This window comes from Scyliorhinus torazame, chromosome 14 (assembly GCF_047496885.1).
Source record: "Scyliorhinus torazame isolate Kashiwa2021f chromosome 14, sScyTor2.1, whole genome shotgun sequence".
In the NCBI taxonomy this organism is placed as follows: Eukaryota; Metazoa; Chordata; class Chondrichthyes; order Carcharhiniformes; family Scyliorhinidae; genus Scyliorhinus; species Scyliorhinus torazame.
In genome coordinates this window covers 25,307,520-25,325,240 of record NC_092720.1, presented here as the reverse complement: position 1 = coordinate 25,325,240, position 17,721 = coordinate 25,307,520, and the positions used below count along the sequence as shown (strand labels likewise).

The following is a 17,721-nucleotide window of genomic DNA, read 5'->3' as shown; positions in this document are numbered from 1 at the left end:
TCGTTGTTCCAAACAAGACGTAGCAGAAATCAGGCGCTCTCCTCCAAAATTTCATGAATGCTTAAGGACAATTTTATTGCTGAGATTGACAGGTTTTTATTAGCAAGGAATGCAGAGCTAAGGCAGTTAAATTGAGTTGAGTTACAGATTGGCCATGAACCAATTAAATGGCAACAGGCATGAAGGGTTGAATGGCCCACCACTGTCCCTGTGAATTAAGTAATCATGGAGTTACCCTTATGAGGATGGAGGGGCAGATTTTCAGCTTCCTAGCTGGGGATTAAACTGACAGTGTGAATCATTTGGACTGACAATCAGATGGGTTTCTATAAAGGGTGACCATTATAGATATGGCATATCAATTCCCACTCTGGCTGCAAGTTCACGCTCAGGCAGAGCAAGGGGACTAGGCAGGCAGCGCAGGAATATCCTGTGGCTATTCCCCTGAAAAACAGATATACCGTTTTGGATACTGTTGAGGGGAATGGCCTCTCAGGGATACCAGCAGCCACATTCGTAGTACCATGGTTGGCTCTGCCAGGGGAGGAGCAAAAGACCCAGAAATGCAATGGTCATAGGGGATTAAATTGTAAGGGAATAGATAAAACAATTCTGTGGCGCAAAAGAGACTCCAGGATGGTATCTTGCTTCCCTGGTGCTAGGGTCAAGGATATCTCAGAGTGGTTGCAGTACATTCTGTAGGGGGAGGGTGAACAGCCAGTTGTTGTGACACACATTGGTACAAACGACACAGGTAAAAAAAGAGATGAGGTCCTAAAAGCAGAACATAGGGAGCTAGGAAGCAAATTGAAAAGTAGGACATCAAAGGTAGTCATCTCAAGATTACTATGAGTGCCACATGCTAGTCAGAGTAGAAACAACATGGGCGACACGGTACCACAGTGGTTAGCACAGTTGCTTCACAGCTCCAGGCTCCCAGATTCGATTCCCGGCTTGGGACACTGTCTGTGTGGAGTCTGCACATTCTCCCCGTGTCTGCGTCACCTCCGGGTGCTCCGGTTTCCTCCCACAGTCCAAAGATGTGCAGGTTAGGTGGACTGGCCATGCTAAATTGCCCTTAGTGTCCAAAAAGGTTAGGTGGGGTTACTGGGTTACGGGGATAGGGGAGGTGTGGGCTTAAGTAGGGTGCTTTTTCCAAGGGCCGGTGCAGACGTGATGGGCCGAATGACCTCCTTCTGCAGTGTAAATTCAATGATTCTATGAACAGGATATATAAGATGAATACATGGCTGAGAAGATGGCGTGAGGGGGCGGGTTTCAGATTCCTGGGGCATTAGGACCAGTTCTGGGGAAGGTGGGACCAGTACAACTGGATGGGTTGCATGTGGGCAGGGTTGGAGGTGGGGGAGAGGTGGGGAACCTATGTAAGGGATCAGGAACAAGAGAAAAAGACAGCAAGGAGAATAAAAAAAGTAATAGGCAGAGAAATCAAGGGTCAGAATCAAATAAGAACACAGTAAGACTAGTAAGTACAGGGCAAGGAACGTTAAAAGGACTAGCCTTAAAGGTTTGTACCTGAGCGCTCGGAGCATTCAAAATGAATTGGATGAATTGGTTGCGCAGATACTTGTGAAGGGGTATCATATAGTTGGGATTACGGAGACATGACTCCAACGTGACCAAGAATGGGAACTAAACATTGAGGGCTATTCAGTGTTTGGGAAGGACTGAAAGCAAGGAAAAGGTGGTGGAGTTGCATTGTTGATTAAAGAAGATATTGATACAATATTGAGGAAAGATATTAGCACAGAAGGTGTGGAATCTGTATGGGTCGAGTTAAGAAATACCAAGGGGCAAAAAACATTCATGGGGGTTGTGTACAGACCACCAAACTCTACTGGTGATGTTGGAAATAGCATTAGACAAGAAAACAGAGACGCGTGTGATAAAGGAACATTTGTGAATATAGGTGGCTTTTATCTGCGTATGAATTGGGTGAGTCAAATTAGTCACAGTACAATAGAGTAGGGATTTCTGGAGTGTATACAAGATGGTTTTCTGGACCAATACGTTGAGGTATCAACAAGGGAATAGGCCATCTTGGGCTGGGTGTTGTGCAATAAGAAAGGATTAGTTGGCAGCCTAGTTGTGAGAGAACCCTTGGGGATGAATGACCATATTATGATAGAATTCTTTATGAAGGTAAATAGTGAGGTAGTTCATTCTGAGACCAGGGTCCTGAATCTCAATGAAGGTAACTATGATGGTATGAGACATGAGTTGGCGATGACGGACTGGGAATCATTACTGAAACGAAGGACAGTGGACAGGCAGTGGTAGGCATTCAAGGAATGAATAGGTGAACTCCAAAAGTTGTTTTTTCCTATTTGGCGCAAGAGTAGAAAGGGAACTGTGGCAAACTATGGCTTACAAGGGAAATTAAAGATAGTATTAGATTCAAAGAAGAAGCATACAAATGAGCAAGAAAAAGCAATAGACCTGAGGATTGAGAGCAGTTTAAAATTCAGCAAAGCTGGACAAAGGGATTGATTAAGAAGGGGAAGCATAGTGATTAATGGTTATGGGTGGAAGGCAGGATCAGGGTATTGAATTTGATGGTCAACCATGATCATAATGAATGGCGGAGCAGGCTGGAAGGGTCGAACGGCCTACTCAGCTTCTATTTTCGATGTATGTTTCTATGTATATTAGCCCAGAGCAGACAATGAGAATAATAGTTCAGTATATCAAAAGATTTTACAAAGACTATGGGGGGGATTTTTCAAAATGGAGCGCAAGTGTTCGCGCCGTCGTGAACGCCGTCGCATTTCACGACGGCGCGAAGCGGGCACGGGGACGACCGATTCTGTCCCCACAGGGCGCCGGCACGGCGCTGGAGCCCCCCTCCCCGGCACCAAATGGGTGCCGCGCCAACTCGCGCATGCGCAGTTGGGCCGCGTCAACCTGCGTATGCGTGGGGGACTTCGTCTACGCGCCGACCCCCGACTCAACCGACTCGGTGCTCAGAGGCCAGCTGCGCCGGAAAGTAGGCCCGGAGGGGGGGAGAGGCCAGCCCGCCGATCGGTGGACCCCGATTGCGGGCCAGACCCCATCGGAGGCCCCCCCCCACCCCCCGGTGAAGGATCGCTTTTCTCCGCCCCACAGGCCGCCCCCAGCCCTTCGTGCAGCGTTCCCGGCGGCAGCGACCAGGGGTGAACGGCGCCGGCGGGACTCTGTCGTATCCGCGCGGCCGCTCAGCCCATCCGGGCCGGAGGATCGGTAGCCCCGCCGATTCCAGCGGCCCGCGGCTCGGAGAATCACGCGCTGGCGTCGGGGCGTCATGGCGTGGTTGTGGTGATTCTCCGGCCCGGCGCGGGGCTCAGAGAATTGCCCCCATAATAGCATAATAGCTAATATTTTCATTTGTATCGAACCGTCAGAATGAAATGTTTCGCACAACGACTTACTTTTGAAATTGAGCAGGCCAATTAAATGGGATTCTTTTCCTGTCACTGTTCATTCTTGCGGTGTGAGTAATTCTGTTAAGGCCAGCATTTATTACCCATGCCTAGCTGCCCTTGACAAGTTGGTAGCATCTTGAAGTTTCGCAGTTAATGTGGAGAAAGAACTTCCATCAAGCAGTTGTTATCCCAAAGCCTACACACCATAATGGGAAACATCAGTGGATTTCTCAGTAATTTAGTTTGGTGGCTTCAAGCATGGTGACGGGTTTCTGGATGTGACCCAGGGACAAGCCCAAACCAAAAATATATTTTGTACAGTTTTTACGAACACTGACCCTTTCTGCCTCCAGTGCATATGCCAAGTCTGAATAAGGGTCCCGGAACTTGAAGTGGGATTTCTTCCATTCATAATTGAAAACTTGAAATGCCGTCCCAAACAGAACCTTCCGTAACGCCTTCATTGGAAGGAAATCACAAGTCATCACAAAGCAATCGTTAAAGATACACAAGGCATCCATTTAAAAAAAATATATATTTTTATTCTCCTCCTTTTTCACATTTTCTCCCACATTTACACCCAACAATAAACAATAATCAGTAAAGAATGTAATGTCAATCCCCATATCAATAACAACGATCCCATCCTCCCACCAAACATTAGCCCGCATGTTAACATAAAGAAATGACAAAAAGGAATCAGGAATCACCCATAGTCACCATTAACACATACAGTCCCCCTCCCCCCAGCCCTCCCAGCAACCCCCCCCCCAATATTCGATGTAATCCAATTCTCGAAAGTGCATAATGAATAACCCCCATGAATTGCAGAATCCCTCCATCCTACCCCTCAGTTCAAATTTGACCTTCTCAAGAGTCAAGAATTCCAGCAGGTCCACCCGCCACGCCAGGGCACAGGGTGGAGACGGCCGATCAATGAGACGAAGGCTACAACATCTGCCTCCGCACCCGTTTCCAACCCCGGCTGGTCCGACACCCCGAATATGGCCTCCCGAGGGCCCGGGTCCAGTTTCACGTGCACCACTTTAAGATTACCCTAAAATCCTCCTTCCAGTAATCAAACAGGCCCAAAACATATGAACGTGGCTTGCGGCCCCCCCACACTCCCGTCCGCAACGTTCAAGGCATCCATTTTATATCTAGTTTCCAATCCCAAAATGGTAGCTCAATTGGCCAGTACATGCATGATGGACTGAATGGCCTCCTTCCGTGTCAGCTACGGCTCGGTCGGTGGCACGCTCTAACCTCTGAGCCAAAAGTTTGCGGGTTCAAGTCCCACTCCAGGACTAAGGCACACAAAGAAAAAAGAAAAAAGCTGGCACTGAGAGAGTGCAACACTGTTAGAGGTGCCATCTTTTTGATCAGACATTGAACTAAATGTCCTCAGGTGGACATAAAAGATACCACAGCACAGTTTCAAAGAAGAGCAGGGGAGTTATCCCTGATGTCCTGTGCAATATTTATCCCTCAATCAACATCATAAACAGCAGATTATCTGGTCATTATCACATCAGCATAACATTCAAATCTATGGGCCAAGTGCTGGCAAATGGGATTAGGTAGGCAGGTCTGATGTCTTTCATGCAGCAGAGCAGACCCAATGGGCCGGAGGGCCTCTACTGCACTGTATTATTCTGTGATTTAAGTGGGTGAAACTCAAAAACAAAACATGTCGGCATCTTGTGGAATCACTTTGCTGTAACCCACACGAGGTCTACGGGGATGGACCAATTAGCTCGTAGCATACGAGCTAATCCCCCGTAATTCTAAGTTTCTCCTTTCCAAGTACATATAACCCCTGAAAGTTACCATTGATCATGCTTCTGCATTTCAGATCATAACTGTAGTAGGAGCATCTGGTTCATTAAGTGTTAATCTGGGACTGAGTACAGTACTGCCCCCTAGTGATGTAAAAAGGGATCTGACCTAGTCAGAAGTGTAGAGCTAGGTAGCAACATTTAGGGACATGCTGTGGAGTCATCTCCATACCAGTACCCTCCACTGTAAATATGTAAAAAGTTCAGTGATGTCAACAAAGACGTCTTGGTAACTTCTACAGAGCTGCTTAATGGTGCCGAAGCAATTCCCGCTACAGGTAGTGACATCTGTTGTCTTGGAAATCTTTCCTACTTCGAGACTGTGAAGAAAACAACTTTACAACTCTGTTTCGATAAAAATAACTTTGTCTTTATTGACCAAAGTCTGCACGCAGTATGGCTACAGTTTGAAGAGAGAGAGAGCAGTTAAGGCAAAACTGCTCATTCTTTCTCAAGCTCGCAAAGACATGGAGAAAACGTTCAATATTTATACAAAAGCTGTATCATTTTACAAAAACAAACCTTGTTCAAAAATGTAATCAGTAGTGAGGAATCAGTAATAAGGAATCAATACAGTCATAACTTCTAACCAAACATGTTGTCATGGAAAGACCCTGACTCGGCTTATTTGCAGTATTTTGTCTTTAGAGGGTTTAAGACATGGTCCTATTTTGCTTTCACCTCTGCCTTCGTGATGCCTTGACGCAGATGGTCCTAGGTCATGAGGAGGTTGTGTTATTAGGACATTCCTAGATCGTGACTTTGTTATCAGGTTTTAATAAGGTCAGGCACTATTTTCCCTCTTCTGGCCTTGTATGATACGATTATGTGGATTTTAAGCTTCGTCTAGTTTATCAGGGTCTGGTCTTGGCAATAGCTGACACAGCTTTCTTATACATTGTTACATAAGTTGGCTATTTTTCCCATCATGCTATTGCTGAGTATGTACACTTTCACATATCCCAACAAAACAATGACATAACAGATTAAAAAAAGGTTCTCATCTCTCCACTTCAGACCTTTAGTTTTAAGAAGTGGTTAGTCATAAAAGGTCTTGTTCATTGAAATGCATAATTGTCCATCCAAGTGCTTAGAACATAGAACATACAGTGCAGAAACTCAGAGAAACACTTAACTGGACAGCAAAGCCTCTCTGCGCTTTGAGGTGAGTGTGTGGGGTTAGGAACCTGATGTTATAACATTTCTAATCGACTGTAAAGTACACAATTGTGTAACACAATAGCGGCAGTCATTTCAAGACGGTTGTATCATACACGGGTTATGGAAACAGCTACACTAACAGCACTAAGATATTATCTTGCGAGGTTTTCCATTCTCTGCACACTCCCCAACACAAAAGGGCTCTTGAAATTACAATAAATATTCCTGTCTGTAGTTCAATGCGAGGGGGTTTAATAGACGGGGAACTGAATAAACTGAATAGAGCCTCTGAGGTCGACTGAACATTGGCACAGTCAGGGAAAGTAACAAGTGGTTGTGACAGAAGGCGTGCCAGCGTGGCAAAGAGCCAGTAATGGATGCCAGGGTTCAGTGCTAGGGGCACTGTTGTTGATACTGTCAATAAAGTACTTGGAACAGATCGGAAAATGCCTCCTAAAGCTGTCTACTTTAGCAGGTGACCTGAAACGGTCTTTTGGTCTCTTCCTCTCTGTGGCTTGAGCCAAAATTCCGCTGCGTGGTCTCAGTGGGCAGGACTCTTCCCGAAGTCGGAATGCTGTGGGTTCAATTGCCACTCCAGAGACTTGAACCCAAAATGTAGTCTGAGCTTGGAGTGCCGTCCCAAGGGAGTGCTGCACTGTCAGAGGTGCTGCCCTACAGATGAGCTGTCATGACGAGCCTGCCCGAGCTGTCAGGTGGTTACAATAGATAGCATTATTTTGAAGAAGAGCAGGGGAGCTTCCCAGGTGGCCTGCCTAATGTTTGTTCCCTCAGTGAACATTATGGAAATAGATTAACTGGCCATTATTATCACATTGCTTTTTGTGGGAGCTTGCTGTGCACATGTTGCCTGCTGCATTTCTTAAATTGCAACAGTGACTACTGTTCAAAAGTACATCATTGGCTATAAAGCACTTTGAGATAGTTGTGAAAGATGCTATATAAATGCACCTTAGTCTTTTGATAGTCTACAGGTTTGCTGGAAGTCCTGTGCTAATCTACATCCTTTCTCTGGGATTTGCACTGAAGTTACATCAGGAGACCTGGAAAGCCTCTTCGGAAAATGTACCTTAAAATATTGTGTGTTTACAGTGGGGCAGATATGGAAGTGGTTTAGTGGTGGGGACTCACGTCCAAAGATGACAATGAGAATAGAGGGCACAATTTAATGTAGGCGATGGGGGCCCTCCCCAGTGGCTGGAGATCCTGTGAGAGTCCCACGTCACCTTGCATTAAGGGCCAATCAGAAACCCAACTGCTGAGTGGCGGGGCCACCCCCGGGGTCCCTCGTCCCAGGGCGGAGGACATACCAACCAAGAGCTGCTGGCCAATCACAGGTTGGCAGCCCTTCTTTGTTCAGCCACACGACTGGGAGCTGGTAGCTGCTGCTGGTGAGGGCCGAGCATCGGAAAAGGACCCAGGCTGCAGGTGAGTAAGGTTGCCAACCCTCCAGGATTGGCCTGGAGACTCCAGGAATCGAAGATCCATCTCCATTTTTTGTTATTTTCTCTGAACATTTCTCTTTTACTGGGCGATAAATGCTGGTCTAGCCAGTGATGCCCACATTCCATAAATTAACTTTAAAAAATTTCCCCAGATATAAAGTTCTAAAAATATTTGAAAGTTCTAAAAAAAAAAGCACGGTAGCACAGTGGTTAGCACACTTGCCTCACAGCTCCAGGGTCCCAGGTTCAATTCCCGGCTGGGTCACTGTCTGTGTGGAGTCTGCACGTTCTCCCCGTGGCTGTGTGGGTTTCCTCCGGCTGCTCCGGTTTCCTCCCACAGTCCAAAGACGTGCAGGTTAGGTGGATTGGCCACGCTAAATTGCCCTTAGTGTCCAGAAAGGTTAAGTGGGGGTTAGTGGGTCATGGGGATAGGGTAGAGACTTGGGCTTGAGTAGGGTGTATTTGTAAGGGCCGGTGTAGACTCGATGGGCCGACTGGCTTCCTTCTGCACTGTAAACTCTCTGATTCTATGATAAAATCATCGAAAGTAGGAGAAGAAAAAGCTGTTTCGCTAACAGTCAAACTTAATCCAATTGGGTAATGAATCTTTTTAACTGTCCACACAGACAGTTACCCGAGGTCGGAATCGAACCCGGGTCCCTGGCGTTGTGAGGCAGCAATGCTGATCACTGTGCCACTGTGCCGCCCAAGATGTCGAGAAGGTGTTTCCACTTGTGGGCAAGGCCAGAACTAGAGGCAGCATTCTGCGTTCTCCCTCTGGGCACCCGAGCAAGCGCTGGAATGTGGCGACTAGGGGCTTTTCACAATAACTTCATTGCACTGTTGATGTAAGCCTACTTGTGACAATGAAGATTATTATTATAATCAAGTCAAGAATTCAGGAGAAACGTCTTTAATCAGAGAGTGGTTCGAATGTGGAACTCTCTGCCACAAGGGTCGTTGGGGTGAAGAGCATAGATGCATTTAAAGTGAAGCCAGATAAGCATATGGAGGAGAGAGAAATGATAGGATATGTTGATGGGGGTAGAAGCGGTGGGAGGAGGCTTGTATGCAGCAGAAGGACCAGTATTGACCTTATGGGCCACACAGTGGACCACTGTGCACTTAATACTTTGTACCGTGCAATATTGCTCTTGTAGCCAACCTTTCTTTCCAGGCTGTGGATGGCCAGTGGCGAGTCAGATAGATACGATGGGAAAGGGGATATTTTGAACAGGGAAAGAAGCAACGCGGTCTGACAGCAAACGAGAGTGGCGCGATAATTTCAAGTTTAAGCCAAGATTGCTGACCTATTGTAAGGGTCAGCATGACATGTTCTTTATTTTACATTGTTTCTTGAAGGTAAGTCAAACAGTTTGACTTAAGTGAGTCCAATCACAGTAAAGCAGCTTATCAATATGTAAGTCCCGAAAGATGTGCTGTGAGGTGGATTGGATATTTTGAATTCTCCCTCTGTGTACCCGAACAGGTGCCAGAATGTGGCGACTAGGGGATTTTCACAGTAACTTTATTCCAGTGTTAATGTAAGCCTACGTGTGACAATAAAGATTATTATTATTATTAGTTGGATCTAGCAATCAACCACACTTTCTAAATTTGTGGATGAGAGCCAATTGGGTGGGTGGCCAATGCTGATGAGGACTGCCACAAATTACAGGAACACATGAATAAACTTGCAGAATGGCCAAATTATTGGCAAACGAAGTTCAACACAGGTAAACGGGAGGTAGTACACTTTGGTAGAAAGGATAAGGAGGGCACTTATTACTTGGAAGGTGCAAGTCTAGATGAGGTAAAGGAGCAGAGGGATATTGGGGGACAAAAACATAAATCATTGCAAGTTGAGCCAGAGGTTAGCAAGGTCATTAGAAAAAAACGAGCTGTGGTTTTATTTTTCGAGGGATAGAATGAAAAAGGAGGGAAGTTATGTCAAACTGTACGGAATCTTAATACATGCAGTTCTGGTCATCTTTGTTTCCTGGTCATTGCCCCTCCTCAATTATCTTATCTCTATCCCTTTGCAGCCTCCTTGGTTCATCTTCACATCTACAATCCTACCATATCTTTGTGTCATCAGCAAATTTAGTAACCATGGGCGAGATTCTCCGACCCCCCGCCGGGTCGGAGAATCGCCGGGGGCTGGCGTGAATCCCGCCCCCGCCGGTTGCCGAATTCTCCGGCACCGGATATTCGGCTGGGCCGGGAATCGCGCCGCGCCGGTTGGCGCCCCCTCCCCCCGCGCGATTCTCCGGCCCGGACGGGCCGAAGTCCCGCCACTAAAATGCCTGTCCCGCCGGCGTAGATTAAACCACCTACCTTACCGGCGGGACAAGGCGGCGCGGGCGGGCTCCGGGGTCCAGGGTGGGGGCGCGGGCCGATCTGGTCCTGGGAGGGGGGGGTGCCCCCACGGTGGCCTGGCCCGCGATTGGGGCCCACCGTTCCGCGGGCGGGCCTGTGCCGTGGGGGCACTCTTTTCCTTCCGCCTTCGCCACGGTCTCCACCATTGCGGAGGCGGAAGAGACTCCCTCCACTGCGCATGCGTGGGAATGCCGTCAGCGGCTGCTAACGCTCCCGCGCATGCGCTGCCCGGAGATGTCATTTCCCCGCCAGCTGGCGGGGCACCAAAGGGCTTTTCCGCCACCTGGCGGGGCGGAAATTCGTCCGGCGGGGGCCTAGCCCCTTAAGGTTGGGGCTCGGCCCCCCAAGATGCGGAGCATTCCGCACCTTTGGGGCGGCGCGATGCCCGACTGATTTGCGCCGTCTTGGGCACCAGTCGGCGGACATCGCGCCGATACCGGAGAATTTCGCCCATATTTTGGTCTCTTCATCCAAGTCTTTTATCTAAATGGTAAAATGTTGAGGCACCAGCGCTGATCCCTGTGGTACACCACTGATCTAATCTTGCTAACCAGAAATAGACCCATTTATACCTACTCTCTATTTCCAGTTATTTAGCCAATCTTCTGCCATTATGTACCCCCTACACCATGAGCTTGTATTTTCCACAATAACCTTTGATGTGGCACCATATCAGATGCCTTCTGGAAATCTAAGTACAGCACATCCACTGGTTTCCCATTATCCACAGCATATGTTACTTCTTCAAAGAACTCCAAATAAATTGGGTAAACATGGTTACCCTTTCAACAAGTCGTGTTGACTCTGCCTGATTACCCCTGAATTTTCCCAAATGCCTTGCGATAACATCTTTAATAATAGCTTCTAACATTTTCCCTCAGACAGATGTAAAGCTAACTGCCCTGTTTTCTGCTTTATGTCGTGATCCCTTTTTGAATAAAGGCATTTACTATTTTCCAGTCTCATGGAACCTTCCCCTTAATCGAGGGAATTATGGAAAATTAAAACCATCACAGCAACTATCTCACCAGCCACTATTTTTCAGACCCTCGGATGAAGTCCATCCAGACCCCGGGATTTGTCAGCCCACAGCTCCAACAATTTTTTTAGTACCCACCTCCCTGGTGATTGTAAATTTCCAGAGTTTCTCCCTCCTTTCCATTTCCTGATTTACAGCTTTTCCTGGGATGTAACCTGCATTCTCTATATTGAAGGCCGATGTAAAATATCGGTTCATTTAATCTGCCATCTCCTTATTTTCCCTTATGAGTTCTCCAGACTCACTTTCTATAGGACCAACACTTTCTTTGTTAACTTTAAAAAAAGATCTATTGAAACTCTTTCTATCTAATTTTTATACTCCCAGCTATCTTTCTATCGGAGTCTAATTATTCCCTCATCAACATTCTTTGCTTATTTTTCAACATTCTGGCCAACATTCTGACCTGCCCATGCCCCTTCGTGCAATTATTTACCTTTTCTTTAAGTTTGATACTATTTTAATTGCTTTAGTTAACCGCCGATGGTGGAGTCTCTCATTGGAATTTTCCTTTCTGGCATGTATTTATTCGGTGTATGCCAAAATATCCCCAGTGCTCTAAAATATACCCTTAACTACCTACCAATGCATCTCTATTGACCTATCTCTTCACCTAATTTGCCAGTTCACTTTAACTAGCTGGGTTTTCAGGCTCTCATAATTGTCTTCATTTAAGATTAAAATATTAGTCTTGGACCCACTCTTCTCTCCCTCAAACTGAATGTAAAATTCAATCACACTGGGCGGGATTCTCCCCTACCCGGCGGGGTGGGAGGTCCCAGCGCCGAGGAGTGGCGTGAACCACTCCGGCGTCGGGCCGCCCCAAAGTTGCGAAATCCTCCTCACCTTCAGGGGCTAGACCAGCACCGGAATTGTTTGCGCCATGCCGGCCGGCGGGGAAGGGGCTTGGCGCCACGCCAACCGGCGCCAAAGGGCCTCCGCCGGCCGGCGCGAGTTGCCGCATGCGCGGGAGCGCCAGCGTGTGCTGGCATCATCCCAGTGCATGCGCAGAGGGGTTCATCTCCGCACCGGCAATGGCAGACTGGTACAGCCGCCGGTGCGGAAGAATGGAGTGCCCCCACGGCACAGGCCCGCCCGTGGATCGGCACCTCCCAGGGCCGATCCCCCCGCACCCCCCCCCCCCCCCCGAGGACCCCGGAGGCCGCCCGCGCAGCCAGGTCCTGCCGTCAAATACCTGGTGTAACATACGCCAGCGGGACCGGCCGAAAACGGGTGGCCACTTGGCCCATCGCGGGCCGGAGAATCGACATGGGGGCCTCCGCCATTGGCGCGATTCCCGCCCCCGCCAAATCCCCGGCGCCGGAGAATTCGGCAGCCAGCAGGGGCAGGATTCACGCCGTCCCCCGGCGATTCTCCGATCCAATCCCCCCCCCATTATCTTTCTGACAATCTCCCATTATTTCTTCCTTTATTATCCATCCAACCCTGCGGGTACTTTCAGGTGCCCTGTACATCATTACCACAAACGTATAGACTCATCGAATCACTACAGTGCAGGAGGCCATTCGGCCCATCAAGTTTGCCCGATTCTCTGAAAGAGCACCCTACCTAGGCCCAAGCCATCCTCGTAACCCAGTAACACCATCTAACCTTTTGGGCACTAAGTGGCAATTTAGCAGGGCCAATCCATTGAACCTGCGCATCTTTGGAGTGCGGGAGGAAACCGGAGCACCCGGAGGAAACCCACGCAGACACGGGGAGTATGTGCAGACTCCGCACAGACAGTGACCCAAGGCTGCAATTGAATCTTGGTCGCTGGCATGGTGAGGTAGCAGTGCCATTGACTTTATCATTTCTCATCTCCATGCAAACTGTTTCTACATCCTCGTTCCCTGACCTGAGGTCACCCTTTCTAACAGCTAATACCATCATTAATTAACAGAGCCACCCCTCCTCCTTTCCCTGGCTTCCTGCCCATCCTAAATGTAATGTACCCCCTGAGATATTCAGATGCCAATCCAAGTCATCCTGCAACCATGTCTCTGTCTTGGCTATCAGATTGTACTTATTTATTTCTATTTCTGCTTTCAGTTCATTTGCTTTGCTTTGGATTAGATACGGAGTTTTTTCCTTTTACTTTTTTCAAACCTTTTGCCTTATCTGCTGATTTACTTCTATTTCTGTACTCCCTGTCCCTTCCAGTCAAGGTCTGTTTACCACTCCTCACATTAATCATCGACAAGAAGAGGAAAGCTCTCTGTTTCTGGCAAAACAGCATAACCAGCAAGGCAAGGAGGAGAGCTCAATCAGCCTAGGTGCAGGTACAAAGTTGGGGGATTTCCTCAAATGCGACCTCAACTATGATTGTATCAGGTATCAGGTACAAGGAAGAACTAGGAAAATCTAGAACCAATGGTGGTCTGAGAAAGCTAAGGAGCTGCAACTGTTCGCCGACAAGCATGACACCTGGGGCATCTTCAGTTCCACCAAGGCAATATACGGGCCAAATATCCGAGACCACAAACCAGTGTGGAGTAAGGACGGAACCTTGAGAGACAGAGAAAACATCAGCCTCCAATGGAGAGAATACTTCAAAGAACTCCTAATCTATGATGAGGACATGTTTGAAGAAATCCCCCAACTCCTCATTAAAGGTGATCTTGGATTCCCACCAAGCGTGGATGAAGTTGAAGCCGTCATTAAACACGTGAATAATGGAAAAGCCACAGGAGTGGAGGGGATCCCAATGGAGATTTTCAAACTTGGCGGAGAAGGCACCCATTATCTCCTTCAGCTGTTCCTGAACATCTGGGACAGAGAGGAAATTCCTACCGACCTCAGGGATGTCGTCATTGCTCCTATCTTCAAGAAAGAGGACCGAAGTGGACCGAGGAATCTCCCTACTCTCCATCACCGGGAAGATCATTGTCCAAATCCTTGCTAGCTGCCTTCTTCCAGCCTCTGAAGAAATAATTCCGGAAAGCCAGTGTGGCTTCTGACCAAACTGTCGAACAGCGAGCCTGATTGTCACTGCTCGGCAACTTCAGGAGCAACATTAACCACTTTACTTAGTCTTCATTGATCTGACCAAGGCTTTTGACTCAGTCTATTGGGAAGTGCTATGGAAGACCTTATCAAAGACCGGCTGTCCAGAGAAATTCATCAACATCCTCCCATTCCTCCATGACAAGATGTTGGTGGCAGTCCTCACCGATGGAAATAAGACAGAAACCTTTGAGGTCAAGACTGGAGTCAAGCAGGGATAATTCATCACCCCCACCCTTTTCTCCATCTTCATTCCACCATCGTTCAGCTTGCCAAGAATAAGCTTCCCAGTGCACAACATCTACAGAATGGATGGAAAACATTTCAACCTCAACCATTTGAAATGCAACAAGAACATGACACTGACATCACTCGTGGACCTTCAGTGTGCAGATGACATCGCCATCTCTACTCTCTCAGAAGAGAGTCTCCAAGCCAAGCTTGACACCTTGATGGAAGCATACCAAAGAATTGGTCTCAACCTCAACCTCAAGAAGGCTTAAGCCTTTACCAACTTGCCCCAGGGCAAGATCCGGTCTCTCCCTCCCTCAATGGAGAAACCTTACAAATGTGGGAAATTTCCAATATCTGGGGAGCCACTTCTCCTCTAAGGCTAACATTGATGTGAAGATCCAACATCATATCCAATCCGTGAGCACCTCCTTTAGATGTCTAAGGACGAAGGCTTTGATGACCGTGGCATCCAGACTGACACCAAGATCCTCATGTATACAGCAGTCGTCCTTCCAACTCTTCTATACAGATCAGAAACATGGACTACATACAGATGCCACCTTGAGGCCCTGGAGAGGTACCATTAATGCTGTCTTCAACAGATTCTCTGCATCAGCTGGGTGGACAGGCATACTAACATCAGCATCCTTCAAGGAACCAAGAGCACCGGCATCGAGGCCATGATCATCCAAAACCAATTCCGCTGGGCCGGCCATGTGTTAGGATGTCAGAGTCCTGACTGCCAAAGGAATTCTTCTTTTCCCAGTTCAAGGAACCACAGAACCATAGAATTCCTACAGGGCAGAAGGAGGTAATTCAGCCCATCGAGTCTACACCGACCCGCTGAAAGAGCACCCTATCTAGGCTCACTGCCCCACCTTATCCCCATAACCCCACCTAACCTGCACACCTAGGGACACTAAGCGGTAATTTAGCATGGTCAATCCATGCCCATGGTCAATCCACCTAACCTGTTAGTCTTTGGACTCCTGAACAAGAGGACAACAAAGGGAATGCTTCAAAGACACCCTGAAGGCTTACCTCAAGAAATGCAACATAGGATGTCAATGCCTGGGAGACCCTTGCTCAGTAGAGACCTACTTGGAAGAACTTCCAGATTAAAGGGACACAAGTCTTCAAGAACAGCCAACAGCAAGAGGAGGCCGGAACAGGAGGCAAAGAAAGGAATACTTGGGTCAGTGTCTGTGCGGAGTCTGCACATCCTCCCTGAGTCTGCGTGGGTTTCCTCCGGGTGCTCCAGTTTCCTCCCACAGTCCAAAGATATGCAGGTTAGGTGGATTGGCCATTCTAAATTGCCCTTTGTGTCCAAAAAGGTTAGGTGGGGTGACTGGGTTACGGGTGGAGGCATAGGCTTACGTAGGGTGCTCTTTCTAAGGGCCAGTGCAGACTCAATGGGCCAAATGGCCTCCATCTGCACTGTAAATTGTATGATTCTATGAAGACGGTTGAACGTTGACCAGGTCACAGCCGACATGCCCAACGCTAAGGTCTTCAGTATCCTGGATGGGAAGTGCAGATTTTGGCAAATTCCTCTCGATGAAGAACATTCAAGGCTCACTGCATTCATGTTTTCGGTGGGCACAGATACAGGCTCCTCCACACGTCCTAATCTATCTCCACTGGTAATGAGGACTCCCATTGGTCTATTGTGTAGCTCTCTACAGAGCAACCTTGTGAATTTTAAAAACATTTGTTTATGGGATGTGGGCGTCGCTGGCCCGTATTGCCCATTCCAAAGGCCAGTTAAGAGTCAACCACATTACTGGGTCTGGAGTCACATGTGGGCCAGATCAGGTCAGGATTTCCTCCCCTAGTGAACCAGATGTTTTTTTTCGACAATCGACAATGGTCATCATTAGACTTTTAATTCCAGATTTTGTATTGAATTCAAATTCCACCATCTGGGTGGGATTCATACCCGGGTCCCCAGGGCAATAGCCGGGGTCTCTGGATTACTATTCCAGCGACAATACCACTACGCCGCTGCCTCTCCTATAATCGTTGTTGACATCCTGGCTGTGCTCAGAAAATTCATCAGCGGATCCTCCTGTTAGATTTGTTTGTTCTCAATTGCAAAACTCCATCCTGCTCCTTCTCTGCCTCCCCATTAATATCAAGTTGCTGGAGGGTGTTTACATGCAAAAGACATAATTCAGGTCACAATTGGGATTCTATTGTGCACTGTCAAGGTTGAACAGGCTTGGCCTACACCCGCTGGAGTTTAGAAGGCTAAGAGGTGACCTTATTGAAGTACATAAGATCCTGAGGTGACTTAACAAGGTGGATGCTGGGAGGTTGTTTCCACTTATGGACAAGACTAGAACTCGGGGACACAGTTTAGAAATAAGGGGCGGGATTCTCTGGTGTTGGGATTCTCCATTGCGCCGGCGGTGCACTCATGTCTGGGGGTTTCCCGACGGCGTGGGGTGCCCACAATGGGAAACCCCATTGGCTGGCTGGCGGGGCGGAGGATACTGCTGCAATTGGGGGCGTGCCGCACCAGAAAACGGGAGAAATCCGCCCAAGGAGTCTCCCATTTAACATGGAGATGAGAAGAAATTGGTTGGAACTCTTCTGCTGTTCCCTCGCGGCGGGATTCTCTGTTCCCGCAGGCAGTGGTGTGCTGCCAGCGCGTTTCCTGGGGGCGTGTGGTGGCTTCTTTAGGAATTCCTATTAGCAGAGGCGGGAGCAGAGAACCCCCACCGTTAGCGAACAGCGTGCCACCTCCCACCATGGAGAAACACGCGGCTGGGGGGGGGGCGATTCTCACCCATTGCTTTCTTACAGAGGGTCATTAGTCACTTCCTCAAAGGACAGTAGAGGCTGAGTCATTGAATATAGATAGATGGACATTTGAGGAAGTTCTAAAGAACAAAGGGACCTTGCCAGATTTGACCACAGATGCCTGAAGGCGGAAGGGCAGTTTAATCGGGTGGTGAAAAGGCATGTGGGACACTGGCCTTTATCAATCGAAGCATAGGTTACAAAAGCAGGAAGGTCATGTTGGAGTTTGAACTTTTGGTGAGACCACAGTTGGAGCACTGTGTGCAGTTTTGGTCGCCACATTATAAGAAGGATGTGATTGCACTGGAGGGGGTGCAGAGGAGATTCACCAGGATGTTGCGTGGGATGGAATATCTAAGTTATGAAGAGAGGTT

At 48.1% G+C, this 17,721-nt stretch overlaps 1 protein-coding gene across 1 annotated transcript in view; it reads right to left on the bottom strand.

The window, feature by feature from the left end:
* The window catches only part of mindy4b (MINDY family member 4B), a 151,435-nt gene that overhangs the window by 43,073 nt on the left and 90,641 nt on the right, over positions 1 to 17,721 (bottom strand). Inside the window, exon 5 of the mRNA XM_072473847.1 lies at positions 3,761 to 3,880. Within this exon, the coding sequence (XP_072329948.1) occupies positions 3,761 to 3,880 (120 nt within the window). The remainder of the gene's footprint in view (positions 1 to 3,760; positions 3,881 to 17,721) is intronic.